Source organism: Rattus norvegicus, chromosome 6, assembly GCF_036323735.1.
Source record: "Rattus norvegicus strain BN/NHsdMcwi chromosome 6, GRCr8, whole genome shotgun sequence".
Taxonomy (NCBI): Eukaryota; Metazoa; Chordata; class Mammalia; order Rodentia; family Muridae; genus Rattus; species Rattus norvegicus.
The window spans coordinates 74,542,792-74,560,765 of record NC_086024.1 but is presented as its reverse complement, the minus strand read 5'-3'; the positions used below and the strand labels follow the sequence as shown (position 1 = coordinate 74,560,765).

General features: G+C 39.1%; 1 protein-coding gene across 2 annotated transcripts in view; it reads right to left on the bottom strand.

Annotated features, from left to right (window-relative positions):
• The window catches only part of Scfd1 (sec1 family domain containing 1), a 78,239-nt gene that overhangs the window by 48,698 nt on the left and 11,567 nt on the right, over window positions 1-17,974 (bottom strand). For both annotated transcript variants that reach the window (XM_006240085.5, NM_019364.1), the window contains exons 5-10: window positions 12,476-12,598; window positions 10,812-10,899; window positions 9,071-9,160; window positions 6,356-6,411; window positions 5,464-5,549; window positions 3,000-3,099 (exon numbers count right to left, since the gene is read on the bottom strand). In XM_006240085.5, coding sequence (XP_006240147.1) covers window positions 3,000-3,099; window positions 5,464-5,549; window positions 6,356-6,411; window positions 9,071-9,160; window positions 10,812-10,899; window positions 12,476-12,598 — 543 coding nt within the window. The remainder of the gene's footprint in view (window positions 1-2,999; window positions 3,100-5,463; window positions 5,550-6,355; window positions 6,412-9,070; window positions 9,161-10,811; window positions 10,900-12,475; window positions 12,599-17,974) is intronic.

Genomic DNA, 17,974 nt, shown 5'->3' with positions numbered 1-17,974 from the left:
AAAATTTTAAAACTGCATTAAAATTAACAGAAGTAAGTCATGAACCCTTGTGTGGTTTACTATAACTCTAGTTACTCCTCTCTGCCTCTAGCTCTAAAGTGACCTTGGGAGCCACCGTGCTTGCTTTGTCCTAAGCTCTTACTAGTTAAAGAATGACACAGAGTGTGTTCTAACTTGACAGAGTGGGTGACAGATGAGTGAGTCTACTGAGTAGCATGCAAACTTCCATCCCTTACTCTGACTTCATCACAAGGGACCAGTGTTAGCCTTGGTCAGTTCTATGTTCCTGTCTTCTGACAACAAGGACTCAGCATTAATTTTTTTCTGTTGAAATAATGTGCTTATGTCTTCCTTCCCATACCTACAGGATTTTGTATTTCAATTTCCTATATCTAGGAGTCAAGAATGAGCCCAGTAATGCTTCAAATGTAGCAATTAGAAAGGATCCTAGCCCAGTGGTGGTGGCACATGCCTTTAAGCAGAGGTAAGTGTATCTCTGAGTTTGAGGACAGTCAGGACTACAGAAAAACCCTGCCTCAAAAAAAACCGAAAACCAAACCAAACCACTACCACCACCACCAACAAAAACAGGAAGGAAGGAAGGAAGGAAGGAAGGAAGGAAGGAAGGAAGGAAGGAAGGAAGGAAGGAAGAAGGGTGGACCCCAGATATCTCAGTGTTCTAGACAGCTTCCGCATCACCACAGACAGGAGAGATGATCCCGAAATGGCATGCCTTCACTCAGACCCTTACACCCCTGGGTCCCCTGACAGTTGGAGGGCTTCTGTCTGATAGAGCATCACTGGAGGCCACTAGGATGCTCCACATGCCCATTCTGTATGTCTCTCCCCCGCCACCAGATCTCATTTCCCATTTGAAAATCCTGCTGTCACAATCTCTGAAACTCAGACATTGAGAAAAGCCATTTTGAATCTCTCTCTAAACACCTTTGGTTTTGTTCTCTTTTTTCAGCATGAGAGAACTTTCTTTTACTTTCACACAGCCCTGGACCTGGGACTGTCTGTCTTCCTTTTGCTGTCTCCAAACTGGCTTACCCTCCTAAACCTACTCCAGTCTTGAAATCACTTCACTAGTCAGTAATAACTGTTCTTGTCACAGACAAGTATTTCCCCGCTCTACTTTTTTCCAGGCTACACTTGGTGTGGTAGAAAGAAACTTTGAGATTGATCAAGGTCAGGTATATTGTCAAATATCTTAGAACGTCCATGAGCCCCCCACCCCCACAAAGAATGGTCCAAATGTTAATGCTTAGGTCTACATGGCTTACTGCTGCTCCCTGCTGGGCAGCCTTATCCCTGAACCGGTAAATGTCTTCTTGACCATTCCCACAGGTTCACAAAATGTGGCATTTTCTCTCATTTTTCTGGACCTCACAATATGCTTCCAGCAACCACTCTCTTTCCCCAACTCTATCGTCAGGGAAAAAGGAAGTGCTTTCCTTCGCTCTGCCTCACACTCATGTCAACCTGCTTTGGTGAGTGACATGGGTCCATGTACTATACTGCTTCCTCCGTCCTATGTTCCTCGCTTCCTTCTCCCTGACTCCCACGCTACCTCACTGTGGATAGTATGCTGTCCTCCTTCAAACACACCTTTCTACCTACAGTGCTCTGTCCCCAGCTGTCTGCATGATTTATAATTGATAATTATAATTAATCCTCTGCATCTTCCTTACCTGTCATTTTACAAGTGAGGTCTGTCTGGTTTTAAAATCTCAGTCCTGTTCACCAGCATTTTATTCTAGAGTACTTTTCTACCTTCTGAAGGTTCTGTTCCTTTGTTTATTGCCTGTCTCTTCTTCCTAGAAAGCAGCTTCAGGATGACATCAGTACTTGTGTCTTTTTATCGTTGCTGAAGCCTAGGTCCAAAATATCCATTCATTCATTCCACCTCTCATTTGGCCTCCTAGCTAAGCCTTCATGCTCATTGCTGGGGCTTTGTACTCTTTGGTTCCTTTTGCTTCTGTACTGAAAGGATGTGCACTAGTAATTCCTTGGCATTCTTCCCAGAGTCGCTGGCATAGGATTCTATGTATGTAGAATTAACAGTTTCTTCTAGTGGCCCTAAATGTGATTCACTTAAGGAAATGCTTTACTTGGTTTTAAAGAGATGCACTGTTAAATAGCTATCTGCTGTGTGCCTCTATTTCCTTTTCACATGACATTATATATAATCTTTGTGATGATACGCTATAATCCTGAAGTCAGTCACCTAGCATGCTTGTTTTAGAGCCCATGTTCTAGGTTCTGATTCTTTAACTCTTTCAGGCAGGGTCTCACCTGAGCTAAGAGAACCTCAAGGTTCTCTTCCTGTCACAGCTTGCAGAGTACTGGGATTACTAAAAAGAGCCACTATGCTTAGAAAATTCTCTTGCTTCTCAGTTTTTCTGTCTATAAAAATGGAGACTATTATAATGTTACTAGTATTTTGAAAGAAATTATTTATGCATATATTTTCTTTTCATTGCCTTTGAAGGTCAGGCTGTGCTTTATTTCTATACATTACAAAATAATCATTAGCTGATGAGTATGGACATAGATACAAATTTTTAAGCATGTAATTAAAATTACTTCAGAAAACATTAGGTAACATATGAAAATATTGTTCGTACTGTTTTCCTTTTTATCATTAAGTGAAGTTTATCTGAATCCTAGAGAAAAAGGAAGAAATTAGTTTTGATCTCTTAGGGAAATGATTTCAATTTTTAAGTTTTACTTATTTAGCATGAAAAACTATGACCACTTATTTCCTTCATTGCTTCCTTCCCATCACTGTCAATAATGCCACTAATTTACCCTTTATTTAAAGACCATAAACTCACAACTACAAACTTCTTGAGCATCTATATCACTATTATTTTATCCACAGTTTTCAGTTTTATTCCTCTTAACTCTGTGTCTATAGCCACAATCAGTTTGAAATTAAGGAAACTCCTGAATCTATCACATTTCACCAAGAAGTGCTATGGCTCGTCTCTTACCAGGACATCGTGTACCAGCGCTTGGTATGTCCACGTATGGTGCAGAGGCGTTGCCAAGTCAATGTTTCTGTCCACAAGGACTAATAAGGGCCTTTGGAAGCTGCAAATGTATGCCAAAACATTATATAAACCTGATGGCAATGTACACATTTAAAACTTTCTAGTACTTCCCAGTGTATCATTTTGATGTGAACAGCTGGTATTAAAGCTGTGTAACAACATTTCTACTACAGTCAGTTATGATCATGAACCAATACTTAATACTAGATTTCAAGTCTCAGAAGAATTTCTTAAAGGAAGAGATCTACAGAAATACATTTATAAAATAATTTTTACAGTCAAAAGAAATTGCCTCTCTGATATAAAGTGCAAATTTTTTGAAAAAACAAAAAAGGAATAGTTATTGCCCAATTTGGGAAAAAGAATAGAATCACATAAATTTATCCAAATGTTTGATAGTTTCATATTCTAAAATTACATTTTTTCCTATAAATGTAAACACAAATTCAAGAAAGCAGCTTTGTAAAGAAGGCATAGAAAAATCCCATTATCATATGAGAAACGAAGGCACTGGCCACCGCAGTAACTGCAACTAGTGGACAAGGGATGTGCCATTTCCTGAACTAGGATCCCAGCTTCACAATTTAGGTCAAGAGCAAAATGGAGCCCAGAGCCTGCCTGCCAGGTGTTACCAAGTGCTAGAGCTGTCCTCTTGAGGCATTCCTGTCATGCAGTACATGCCATGTTCACAAGTCTCTTCTACCCTGTCCCACTACTATACAGGCCCTGTGCAAGGACCTCATCAGTCCCTCTTTACCACACAGGCAGAGGGCAGTGGTTCCTAAGTGCACTGACTCCAGGCTAAGTATCAGTGATAACGTCACCACGACCACAGTTTTAATTATCCCAGAGTATGTGGAAAGGGAGGAAGATGGCTTATGGTAGGGTCTCTTAACTGGGGCACTACTAACATTTGAAGCTATGTCATTTGCTCATTATGGTTTGCCCTGTGCATGGACAGTTTAGCATGATAGGATGCTTCTAGATATGCTACAATATACACCATTATGGATTCCAGAAGCACACACCTGGTTAAGACTATTGAACACAGCAGCAGAAACAAGATGGTTGATAACCACTAGTCTATGGTTGGAGTTAAACATATTTAACACCTATCCAAAAAATTGCTACATAAAATAACTCAAAATATATTCAATAAATTATGATAAAATGTTATAATCTTTCAATGAGAACAAATTTTTAAAGTTTATCCAACTGAATAAAATAGCACCCTTTTACCCTTTTATTGATTCCTAGGGTACATAATACAGCATGGTAAAAAGGAGACCATTACTATTAGGTAAGGTATGAAAGCCAAGCAGCAAGAACCGATATTCCTACATAATAAAAAACATTGATGAAAGCAGAGGAGGACATACAATGATGTGAGAGTTGGTATGGCCAAATAACTAAGCACAAAGCCAGCGTGAGCTACAGACAGGAGCAGTTCATAGTTAGGAAGCCCTCATAGAATATATGAATAAGTACATGTTATTTCTAGATATAATTTAAGCCCCTACAAGTTTTTCTAAATAATCAAAACTTTAGGTAAGAAGTCATTTTAGGGGGGCTGGAGAGATGGCTCAGTGGTTAAGAACACTGACTGCTCTTCCAGAGGTCCTGAGTTCAATTCCCAGCAACCACATGGTGGCTCACAACCATGTAATGGAGTGCGATGCCCTCTTCTGGTGTGTCTGAAGACAGCAATAATGTACTCATATACATAAAATAAGTAGTCATTTTACAAAACTCTCTCCTCTTAATAATTCTTAGATATTTCTGTGAGCTTATTTCTTAAAGTCAATAATGTTCACTACTGTTAAGAATCAAAATTAGGGGAACACACTTTTAATCCCACCATGTGGGAAGCAAAGACAGGCAGATCTCTAGGCCAGCTTGGTCTATAGAGCCAGTTCAAGGACACCCAGGGCTACAAAACAAAGAGAAAAGAAAACAAAAGAAATTTAAAAAATCAAAATGCACTCTACTATACATGGTCTTTAATACTCCCACGTGATAGAAGTTGAGCCCTCGGTATCTTTCGCATTACTTGCTTATGCTAAATGACAGGAATAGCTTGCAAGTTACCAGCATCTCAGCGTGAAACGGGACAGGAGCATTCCCATCTATTACCAAGAAGATTACTGACAGCTGAAAAGAAGTTGCTTTGAACCTTGAAAGCCATGTAAACAAAAAGCATTCTACAGTTGGAAACATACAGAGACATTTTTACCAAAAGAAGATAATTTCTATATGGTATCTATTTATGCTTCCATTTAAGTCAAAACCTTGACTTTAATGTCAAATCAAAAAGAAATAGTTCTCTTGCGATAAAGTGTTCTTATCATACAAGGAAAACAAAGCAAAATCTCTTATTTTCAAGTACATTAACAGACATAAATACCTGAACTGGCCAGTCCCAAGTGGATCACCAGTAAAAAGGCTGTTTCTTGCATCTCTTAGATTCTCCCGCAGTTTTTTATCTAGTTTCTGAAAATCAAATTTAAGATAAACTATCAATACTTTCTTATATCGTTATGTAGGTGACTCAATGTGTTTTAGTTATATAATCAAGAAGTCTGGATGTTCTTTACAAAGTGGTAATTTTAAAACCTAAATAACAGTGTTTTAATGATCTCAATACCATTATAACTTGTATTTTAGAAAATCAATTTTAAAAAAGTATTTCAATCCCGGTACCACTAATGAACACTCTGCAGTATGACCAGCCCCCTCCTAAGCGTGACGGAAATAAAGAAATAGACTCATCTGGATGGCTGGGAATAAAGTAAGAGCATGGTACAGGAAGCTCAGATCAGAGCTGGAGCGTGTGAGGAAGTCAGCCTCCGCCAAGGCTCACTCGGGCTGTCGAGTCCACACAGCAGTGTATTACACTGTCTTTCAGTGCCATGGACAGTTTTTTTAAAAGCAATTCTTTGCTTTCCCTAATCTCCCTTTTAATCTTTAAAGGAAATTCTCCTTAATTCAACATGAATATTAAAAATGTGTGTTGTTAATAAGCACTTGCTAGTCAAAAGCTGAATATGAAATAATTTGGGGGAAGGTAAGTGTAAAATACATGTAACGAGACAAGCACGTGGAATTGGCAATTGTATTCTACTGCAGAGACATTCGCAAAGATGACATTCTAGTTCGGCCGTGTTCCCAAAGTAACTAAGTCTCTGTCATTGGTACTTCATGTACAACAAGAGTAGCCAGACACCTTGACAGAGACATCTGATGCCCATGTGAGAGCAATTCATACAGCAGTGTTGTACTCAGAGGTAAAAACTCACCACTGCCACCATTTCTGCTGCCGTTCCTCTTGAGCATCGGATGATGGGAACAGCACCTATTTTAATAATAAGTGTTAGCAATGACCTCAGCTCTTAGTTAAACTGTATACGTTAGCAGACATCAAGACACAAACAATTTCATGCTAGACACAAAAGGACTTAAAAATCTCAACAGTGAAAATGAGGTTTCAGAAGTTAACCTCTCCTTAAGAAATTAACAGTCAGAAGGGGAATATTTTATATGGAGCTAATCAGTGTGATTAATATTTTCAGTGGATGGACTAAATCAGCATTTGGACTTTCAGTAGTTTCAAAGGGTAACTTTACCCTGTAGTCCCAGCAGTCCCTTTATTTGGTTCAAGATGAAAGCATGAAACGATCTTAGGCACTACAACAGTTTGGGGCTGTAACCCTCTAGGAATACCAACTTAAACGGAACAGCAAGCACAGTCCTCAGTGATGTGAAGGGAGCCTACACGTCTCTTTCCACAATCGCATCGACTCACTGAACCTCCTAATATCTTTCTTTATGATGCGGTAAATGACCAAAGGCTAACCCCTCAGACTGAAAATGTGGAGCGTGTAAATGAGTGTTTGTTAATGAACGACTGCTTTTGTGCTTCACTCACAACACTTGCTTTTCCAGAAGCAAGCATATTTAGTTTCAAGTGAAAATGTCCAATACTATTAAATTTTTAAAAGCCTTCTGATGGGGGTTGGGGATTTAGCTCAGTGGTAGAGCGCTTGCCTAGCAAGCGCAAGGCCCTGGGTTCAGTCCCCAGCTCCGAAAAAAAGAAAAAAGAAAAAAGAAAAGCCTTCTGATGGCCTACATTATGCATGCTTATTATAAAAAATTCAAATGATATTTGAAATGTATAAATTCTAGGCATGGTGGCACACACCTATAATCCCAGCCCTTAGGAAGTTGAAATAAGAAACTCAAGAGTTCAAGACCAGCTAGGCTGCGCTCTATGACATATGATATCCTATACCTCAAAAGAATCATCCCCAACCAAAAGTGGTAAAGGGAAGATACACAGATTTAGAGCCACCTGGACGAGGAAGCTGCAATCCCAGCCCTCACAGGCAGGGCGGGATGATGGAGGGGCAAGATGAGCTCGGGATACACAGGAAGACCCTGACTCTGAAAGCCAACGAACAGCAACAACAACAAACCGATGACATCCTCAGACTGATCTCTACCTACTCTGAGTCTATGTAAGGAAAACACTGGATTTTTTTTTGTACATCTCTGGTCTAATCTACTGTTTTAAATCTTTTTTTTCCTTTTTTTTTTTTTTCCTGAAGCTGAGGACCGAACCCAGGGCCTTCTACCACTGAGCTAAATCCCCAACCCCTAATCTACTGTTTTAAAATGTAACAACTACTACTGCTATGACTAAGACTTCTGCTAGCAGCAGCATAAGCAGCTCTCATGCGTGCCATAGGCAAAGGACAGGTAAAGGCAGAGTGTGCGACAGCAGACACAGGGTGACACGGGTGACACGGGTGACACGTGGCCTTCTACAGGGTCTACACCTGGATTTCTTCGTAGCAGTGAAGACGGCAAACACAGAGGCTGGAGATGCAGCACCGCAGTACAGCGCTTACCTCGTACAGCCCTGGTCACACTCACCACTACAAAACCAGTCAGCCCATCAGCCAACCAACACCCGAGCCCACTGCAGTGTAGTGAGAACACAGGTAAAAAACTAGACAGAGGTGACTCTTGAAAAAGTGGAGACACAGGGCAACAGGGAAATAACAGACAGAAAATAGGGGGACCTACTGGGTCAGAAACCAAAGTTCCAAGTTTGGGGCTAATATGTAAAATTGGGGAAGGAATCTCTGAAAGGGAGGAACCCAAGTATTTGTATAAATTCTCCTCATACATCTAAGGCCCACATATGCTTCAAATGGTTTCTCTTTTATTTCCATTTGTGAAAGAGTTTATTAATATTTACTAATAGAGTTTATTAGGGATGTATAAAATCTAAATTGCAATCACTTTTCTGTAAAGATCTATGACTAAAGCATAAAATCATACACTATATAATAAATTCAATGTAACTGAAGTAACTATAGATAAGTCAGTGAAAGGTTAAACTTGAAGAGGCAATGCAGGTTACCATTTTACGTTAGGTTCAGTTGTTTTCTGGAAGCTCTTGCACTTGCCTTTCTACTTTCTTGCACAGACCTCTCTACTCAGAGTATGTTCGAAAGCTTTTATGATAGAAAGTAGTCAGCAACAGGCTGGAACCATCGACACACCGCTTCAACAGCACAGTAAGGAGCTGAATCAGCCCATGGCATCTAAGGAGCTAACGCGAAAGGTCTGCGGAGCTGGGTATGGTGATGCGTATCTGTCACCTCAGCACTTGGGAGGCTAGCCTGAGCTCACGAGGACTCACCTCAAAAGGCAAAGCAAATCCGAGTGCTATCTCACATGGAATAGCTATACTGCGGAAGGCATGCTTTATCTCAACATTAGAGAACCTCTCTACATTCACACAAGTTACAGCAATAGTGTAGCCAGATATCATGGTGCATATCTTTAATCTCAGCACTTGGGAGGCAGAGGCAGGCCCATCGCTGTGAGTTCAACGCCAGCCAGTAAGACTCTGTCTTTAAAAAAAAAAAATCAGAGCGAGTAACATGTCAAAATGCATTAAGTAATCAGTTTCTTTGAAGGAACAGATAGATTTAAAAGCTTACCTAATGTAACAAAAAAGCAGAAGAGGCTGTCAACAATAGTGTCCATAACAGTCTCCATCTCTGTGTCTGTGATATCTGGCCTATTAATGGCTAAAATAAAGAGGAAAAATAATAGGCAATCAAAATTTAAATCCTTATGAAGCCTGCACATATGTAACAATATATTTACATACCAACCTGAGTTATAAAACCATTATATAACATGATCAACATATAAGGAAAGCATAAACGAATTCGACATATCCAAGTACCTAAGGAAAGTGTATCCAAATAGAGGAAAACAGTAATTTCAAAGGCAATACCAAATCCAAGGAAATATGCTGTCACTGAGGTGTTACTGCTGCCTCTTCAGACCAGACCAAACAGGCGGCATGGAAAACACTCTGATGGACATTAACTCTGGGTCATTCTGTCAATCATCTGGCACGAGTAAAATCTCTTCAGAGGTACAATCCTTGGGTCTAAACTCCAGCTCCATGTCTATGAACAGGGAGCGATCTAGACAGCTGAAAACTGTTCATCAGGAATGCCAACTCGACTGGTGATATCAAGTTTCCTTGTCTCAGATGATCTCCATTTGACTGAGACAAGACACGTGCTTTCTTTATTTGGTAAATGTCATCAATCCATTAAAAGGTAGAAGTAAAAAGACAGGAACACGAATTTTACCCTGTGTCACTGTGTAAGTATTTGAATGCTCAAGGAACTTCATATTTATTACAAGTTTAGTTATTTTTAAATTACTTAACATTTAGCAGGGTTTTTTTTCTTTCTTTCTTTTTTTTCGGAGCTGAGGATCGAACCCAGGGCCTTGCGCTTTCTAGGCAAGTGCTCTACCACTGAGCTAAATCCCCAACCCCACATTTGGCAGTTTTAATAGACTTGTAAGTTTGCCTGCACTGGCTGAATGGCTTTTAAAAGAATGTACCAAATTTATAAATGCAATGGTAGGTGCCAGATAGAACGTAACAGCGCAGTGTGGTAGCTCAGCTTGGTGAGCGGACTGACAGGAGACAACTTGGGTCAATAAAATCAGCCAAGAAAAAATTAAAGACACTTGTTTTCATTGTTATCAGATTTATAAATACAACTTCTAAGTTTAAAGACTTATGGGAAGCTAGGTTTCAAACACAAAGTTAGGTGCTAATTAGTCTGAAAAATCGACAAACTGTAAATAGACTTTTGTGAATAACAACTGCCATCAAAAACCTCACATGAGCCTGGGATGGCATGGCGGTGTTGCTATCTGAAAGCCTTTGCAAGGCTGAGGCAGGAGGATCCCAAGTTTGAAGCCAGCTTAAGCTATAAAACAAGACCATGTCTCTTAAACAAAAGGTATATTCTCTTTTCATTTCTTCTCTAATTTCAATTAAAAAATGTATTAGAGATCTCAATGAAGCAAAAAAAAAAAAAAGTCTTTTCTCACAATCTGGACCAGAATTTAAATAAATAAATAAGGTACAGTGTGTTACTTTGTCTAAGGTCAAGGTACGAGACAATGAACTGTCCTGAATGGAGATGCTGTCTGACTTAGCAGGAGAGCCTCACTCGTGCAAGCTGTTCTAGGGATTTGGAGGAGGCCAGAGAACTCATACGTAACTGAATTCTAAACCAAATTTATTATGTCTTATTTATCTGTGACATAATTTCATCTGAAGCTTGTGTTTTTGGGTACTTCAGGATACACTGCTACTCATTTTGTCAGATATTACAATGACTTGTAAAATCTGTTTTTACATACCCCGATATGAAACAAGTTCCTTATTTTGATTACATAATACAAACATGTCCTCTTCCAAAGTAATAAAATTGAGATACTGGTCAAAAACCTAGAAACAAACAAGCAAAAAACAGCTTAGGAACCAATTGTTAATATAGCTATAGTAAAAATTTAGTTTGTCTGAATCACCAAATGGCAAAAACAGGGAAATTATAATTAAAATATAAATAAAAATTAAAAATTATCCCAAGCAGCAGATGCCTACCTATATAATATAGCGAGTTAAAGACAAGAGCTGGAGAAACAGCTCAGTGGTTGAGAGTGCTTGCTTGTTCATCCAGAGATCCTGGATTTAGTTCCAAGCACCCATGTGTAGATTACAAACCTCTAACTCCAGCCCTCTTCTGGCCTCCCCTTGCACCCACACATATGTGGCATGCATTCATACACACAGACACAGAAATAAAAATATGCATTTTTCAAAGGATGTTAAGAATAATAAAAACAAAAACAAAACAAAAATATTTTTAAAACAATAAAACAAATTTGAGGCAATAAGAAGAGTTATATTTTCACAAAATATAATTTAAATGGATACAAAAAGTAGAATTGTGGTTGTGATGGGAATGGACGACCCTTTGAAGGAAAACTGTAATTTACAGTTCTCTACTCTGTAACCTCATGTTCTTAACAACCACACAGTAGCTGTTTCTACACCATGACATTTATAAATTTGTAAGTACAAATTTTAAAATACTACCAGGGGTTAAGAGGCCTAATTGTTTTCCCAGAGGAAACTGTTTAACCAGAGTTGGTTTTCCAGCACCCACATCAAGTGGTGTCAGAAACTCACTGCTGCTCGTAACTCCAGCTCCAGGGATCTGACACCCTTCTCTCACCCCAACAGGTGTACATATATGCACACATACGTATAAGTAAAAATTTAAGAGTATTCTAAAAAAAAAAATATCTGAATGATATTAAATTTAGTTCAACGAATTGAAAACAATTCCTATGTCAGTGTGAAATTAACGAGAACACACAGGAAGAAGCCTTAAAAGCTACTTACAGATAGCAATTGGCTACATCCAAATCGAAGATGCGGTGAGGGCGTGTGCAAGTGCATACTTCATCTATCCTGTCTATACAGTCCCTACAACACTTGGTGTGCAAGAGGCACACACAACACAGGGTAAAGCCAGATTTATCCAAGAGTGCCCTGCTTATAGCTGAAGTGCCACTGGTAAGATGTCACTAGGATGCTGGCCTGCTGTACATCTTTATCCTTACAGTATGTGCTGAGGTCTCTTTAGACCTGCTTTCCTAAATAAACGATCTGAAGGATCCAGTGACTTACTGTAGTGAGTACAGATAAACCAATGTCAATATGATCACAAGTAATGTTCAACAGACGGTCCAATTATTTCTAAAATGAGCTACAAGGATCCCATGACTCTCAGTCGGAAATAAATGTCTCTTTTTGAATTTGTCTCACAAATTAGCAAGGTGCAAATTCTTCTAATCTGCCTTAATTTTCCTATCTTAAGTTAAAGGTAATAAATGACCATGTTTTTAAGGAGGACATCTAACTCCACAGGTTGTTTTGGTTAGATGTAAACAACTGGGAGCTTTCAGACACTGGTGAGTTTTACATTAGCAATGTTCTTAATCAGCAATGTTCTTACCTTGGCAACCTGTGTGACTGCATTAGCGGCCAATGCTGCATTTGCAATGTCTTCCAGTTTACTTCTTGAAATCGCAGAAATAAAATTTAAATAATAGGATTCATAGAGCTGATTTCGAAGATCCTTTAAATATAATCAATATGTAGAAAGGGTGCCCATGAATAAAGAGCTCTTAAAACTAAAGACCAGACTTTGTAGCATATGACACGTTTAAAAGACAGGATATATAAAATGACCAAAAAGTACTCTATAAGAACAAAGAAATGATATATCAGATACTTGGCCACTGAAATCTTAATAATTAATGTTGTAAAAGCATATTATCAACAAATCCCATTAGCTACAATATAGGCCAAACTGGCACTGCCGATCTGTAGTTTTCTTAAGAATACACAGAAGTGTACAGCACTGGTCAACATCCCCAGATTCAAGCACTCAGGAGGCTGGGGACATCATGTGTGTGTGGCCAGCTTGGGCAGCATGGCAAAGTCTGTTTCAGGTTTGTTTTCTGTTTAAATGCACAAGTAGCTAACATACTACCTAACATAACTAGATGCTCATTATATTTGCAGACACTACCTTGTACTTCTCTGGTCACATGACACAAGTAATTCCTTCACTGCATACAGATGTGTTCACTCCAAATACGACTCTACAAGTTTGTCTTCTCACCCCAAAGCAGAATATAATTAATGCAATTTCTTAAATCAGTTTTAGTGTATCATTTTTCTGATACACTAGGTATTTTCTTATACACTAAGCATTTCCACAAATAAGAAATCTTCAAATATAACATGTATTTGTATGTACATAAGATTTAATGTTATCAAAATTCTATGATGTGTGATCAGTTTTAAGACGTATCTAATTCCACAGATGTTCAGCTGTGAGTTGGAGCATGTGTGAAGGCACATGTGTGAGGGCACAGATAACCGTGCAGTGGTTTAGCAGAGCTAAAGAGAGTGGTCATGCAGAAGGATGGTTAGAGGAACTGTGCTATTGGGAACCATGCCTCTCCCAGACAGAAGGGTTCAGGTTTATAAAGGAAAGGGAAAGCTAAGGTGACTCCTGTGTTATTTAAAAATGGTTTTACAGGTTATCTGTCTGATAGGCAGTGAGGAGAAAAGAAGCACTACTAAAATAACCACAAGCATAAAAGTATACATGTGTAACAGCCTTGTTTACAGTGGGTGTGTCTAATGTTCAGATACATATGTAGAAATTAAGCAGATTCATACAACAAGTAACTGACTCTGGGGCTTGCACACAGAGACTGCAAGATGTGCCCGGAATGCATTCTTGTGCTAGAGTAAGAAGTAGGCAAAGAGTTGCCCACACATTTCAAAATGACACAAGCGTATGGTAAATAAAAGGCCAATTCAGTACCTATATATTTGCAAAGAACAATCTTAAAAATGGCATTGGAGGGTTGGAGAGATGACTTAGCGGTTAAGAGCACTAACTGCTCTTGCAGAGGTCCTGAGCTCAATTCCCAGCAACCACATGGTGGCTCACAACCATCTGTAATGGGATCCAATGCTCTCTTCTGGTGTGTCTGAAGATAGCTACAGTGTACAATGGAAACAATGCCATTTATTTTTTTGAAGAGTAAATTTAAGGGGAAAAAAGCTATATTCTAGATACTACAAAACATTATTGAAAGAAATTAACAAAGCTCTAGATAGTCACATTTGCTTGCAATATTCCAAAATTGATCTATGGCAGTGGTTCTGAGTGGGAGTCGTGGATAGTATATCAGATATCTGTATAGCAAGTATTTACATTATAATTCATAACAGTAGCAAAATTACAGTTACGAAGTAGCAATGAAAATAATTTTATGGTTGGGGGTCACCACAACATGAACTGTATTGATGGGTCGCAGCATTAAGAAGGTTGAGAACCACTAATCTACATCTGTCTTAAAACCTGAGGTGGTTTCTTTGCAGAAAGTGACAAATACTGAAATTCATTTGAAAATTCAAGGACTCAGAAAAGTCAAAATAATATGAAAAGGAGGTAACAACTTCTCAGTTTCAAAACTTAATTCCAAGAAAGAAAGCTCAAGAAATAAGGCACAGGGACAGAAAGGATGAAGTGACAATGGGTACGGAATTTAGAGTCCAGGGATGCACCAGTCTGGTAAGCAGAGGGCAGCTAAAACCATTCAGTGAGTAAATAATCTCTTCAACAAAGAACAATGGATGACCAGGGTAGCCACATAAAAGGAATTGAGCAGACAACTAGCTAACACCGTGAATAAAAATCAACTCCAAGTGGACTTAGCATCTAAATATAAGAACCAGAACCAGAACCAGAAAACTTATTAAAGAAAACACGGACTTGGGGTATTTCTTAAATAGGACCACAAAAGCACAAATTGGCTGTCTGTATGATGTATGAAAATACTATCATATAAGTGTCTAGCACACAAAGAATTCTAAGATGCCAGGTTTGATGGTACATGCCTTGAATCCTAGCATCCGGTAGCAAGACAAAAGGGTTACAAATTGGAAGCTGTGAGTCTGTTTCAAAACAGAAAGAAAACTAACAAGTAGGCCAACAACTCAATGATTAAAATGACAATCCAATTAACAGTGGATAAAGGAGAGTTAGGTAAGTGGTGAGTGCATTCAGTGGTGGAGTCAGAAGGGTCAGAGGCTCAAGGTCATCTCCAGCTACAAGGTGAGTTCAAGGCCAGCCTGGGCTAATGAGACCCTGTCTCAAATATTTTTTATAAAAAGAGAAGGGTTTAAACACATTTCTTTAAAACTATGAAATAAGTATGTTAAAAGAGGCTTAATATCACTACCCATAAAAATCTAAATTGAAGCTGCAATGGGATTGCCACTTTCTATCCTTTAAGACACAATCAAAATGACAGAGACAGTGTGGGCAGGAATATGGAGGACATGACATAGGATAAGACAAAGGATTTCTCATGTCAGTTTCTACAAACGCTAAACACAGAGTTATCATTTTGAATTCCATTCCTGTGTATTTTATAAAGACAAGAAAAATGAAAATCTGTCCAAATAGTAACTTGCACACAAATATTTACAGAAGAATTATTCATGACAACCAATATAGAAAAACCTAAAATGAATAAAATTTGATATACCATGCAAAAGAAGATAATTCTACCATAGAAAAGGAAGAAAGTTCTAATACATGTTCCAATACTAAGAGAAATTAAACTAAGAGAAAGAGGCCAAATTACATAGCATATTTCACAGGTAATGATCTGAAAACATAGTGGAGTAAAAACAGGAAAAAACCCAGAGAGAAGGGGAGGAAAGAGCAGGATTGGAGACTTAGAAGTCAGAGATACAGAGACAGAGCCGGGGCAAGCGAGAGCCAGACGGGCACTGGACGACTCTGTGCCTCGCGGAGGAAAATCAACTAAACATGGGCAAAGGAGTCCTAAGAAGCCGAGAGGCAAAATGTCCTCACATGCATTCTTTGTGCAAACCTGCCGGGAGGAGCCCAAGAAGAAGCACCCGGATGCTTCTGTCAACTTCTCAGAGTTCTCCAAGAAGTGCTCAGAGAGGTGGAGACCATGTCTGCTAAAGAAAAGGGGAAATGTGAAGATATGGCAAAGGCTGACAAGGTTCGTTATGAAAGAGAAATGAAAACCTACATCCTCCCCAAAGGGGAGACCAAAAAGAAGTTCAAGGACCCCAATGCCCCCAAGAGGCCTCCTTCGGTCTCTTCTCGTTCTGTTCTGAGTACCAACCAAAAATCGAAGGTGAGCATCCTGGCTTATCCATTGGTGATGTCGCAAAGAAACTAGGAGAGATGTGGACCAACACTGCCTGGATGACAAGCAGCCCTATGGGAAGATGGCCGCCAAGCTGAAGGAGAAGTGTGAGAAGGATATTGCTGCCTACAGAGCTAAAGGAAAACCTGATGCCGTGAAAAAGGGGGTGGTCAAGGCTGAGAAGAGCAAAAAAAAGAAGGAAGAGGAAGACGACGAGGAGGATGAAGAGGATGAGGAAGAGGAGGAAGATGAAGATGAAGAAGATGATGATGAATAAGTTGGTTCTAGCGCAGTTTTTTTTTCTTGTCTATAAAGCATTTAACCCCTTGTACACAATTCACTCCTTTTAAAGAAAAAAATTGAAATGTAAGGCTGTGTAAGATTTGTTTTTAACCTGTACAGTGTCTTTTTTTGTATAGTTAACACACTACCGAATGTGTCTTTAGCTAGCCCTGTCCTGGTGGTATTTTCAATAGCCACTAGCCTTGCCTGGTATAGTCTGGGGGTTGTAAATTGGCATGGAAATTAAAAGCAGGTTCTTGTTGGTGCACAGCACAAATTAGTTATATATGGGGACAGTAGTTTGGTTTTTAGTTTCTTTGTTTTTTTGTTTTTTGTTTTTTTTCTTTTGGTTTTCTTTTTTTTTTTTTTTTCCATCTTCAGTTGTCTCTGATACCACTCTGTAATTGCAAAAAAATGGCGGCTGTTTTGTTGACATTCTGAATGCTTCTAAGTAAATACAATTTTTTTTATTAGTAACAAAAAAAAAAAAAAAAAAGAAGTCAGAGATACAACGTTTCTGATGTGGTATGTTCGAGAGCTGACTGTGGCTATGTGAGTAAGTTATATGTTACATGAGAGTTAGTTGAAGCAGACCTGCTTTTATAAAATGAAGAGATTAGTAAACAGAACCTCTTTAACTGGCTTTGTAAAGAGAAAAAGGAAATCTGGGAAAACAAAGCTAAATTTAACAAAAAAATTTATGACGTTCATTAAAAATGGGCTAGCAACCTAATGTGACTATTGATAAGAAGGATGACTAGTGGCAGCCACTGCTGGCTACTTACCCAATACTTTTTCCCACATTTCCTGCAAAAGAATTCAAATTTTCTTTGGCGTGGTAATAATGTGATTATTAGCACCCAGGCTTCCTTGCAGGTAACTGTACTGAGTGAGACATAAGGGAGACATAAAGCCCTCTCTAGGAGTTTCTAGAAAGACCTAAAGTTCCAGGCCAGACTTAACAGGCACGAATGGAAGAGCTCGTTTACATGTCTTCTTGCAGTAAGCATAGATTCCATGTCTACAGCTGTAGACACGAACTCTAGAATCATCTGGTGGATGGACCCCAGGCAATGAGGCAGGAAGTCCCACTCATTCCTTGGGTTAGAATCCTGGACTCTGTGAAAAGGAAAACACTATCTGAGCATGTCACCCACTCCTCTCATGTTCTTGATGTCAGTGACCTTGTGACCAGCTGCCCCAAGCTCCTGTTGCTGTGACCTCTCCACAAGAGACTACAATCTCAAACTGTGAGCCTAGACAAAGCCTTCCTCAAGTTGCTTTGTCAGAGTATTTTATCATAGCAAGCAGAGAAGTAACTGAGACAGAAGGAAACTAAGCAGTTGGGTCAAAGAAGCCAGGCACTTGCTTTGTATACAGCAGTCCTGTGTAACGTACACTTCCTAGTCTCGGGCCTCTGTTACTAAGAACTCTGCCTCTAGAGCTGAACAGTCAGG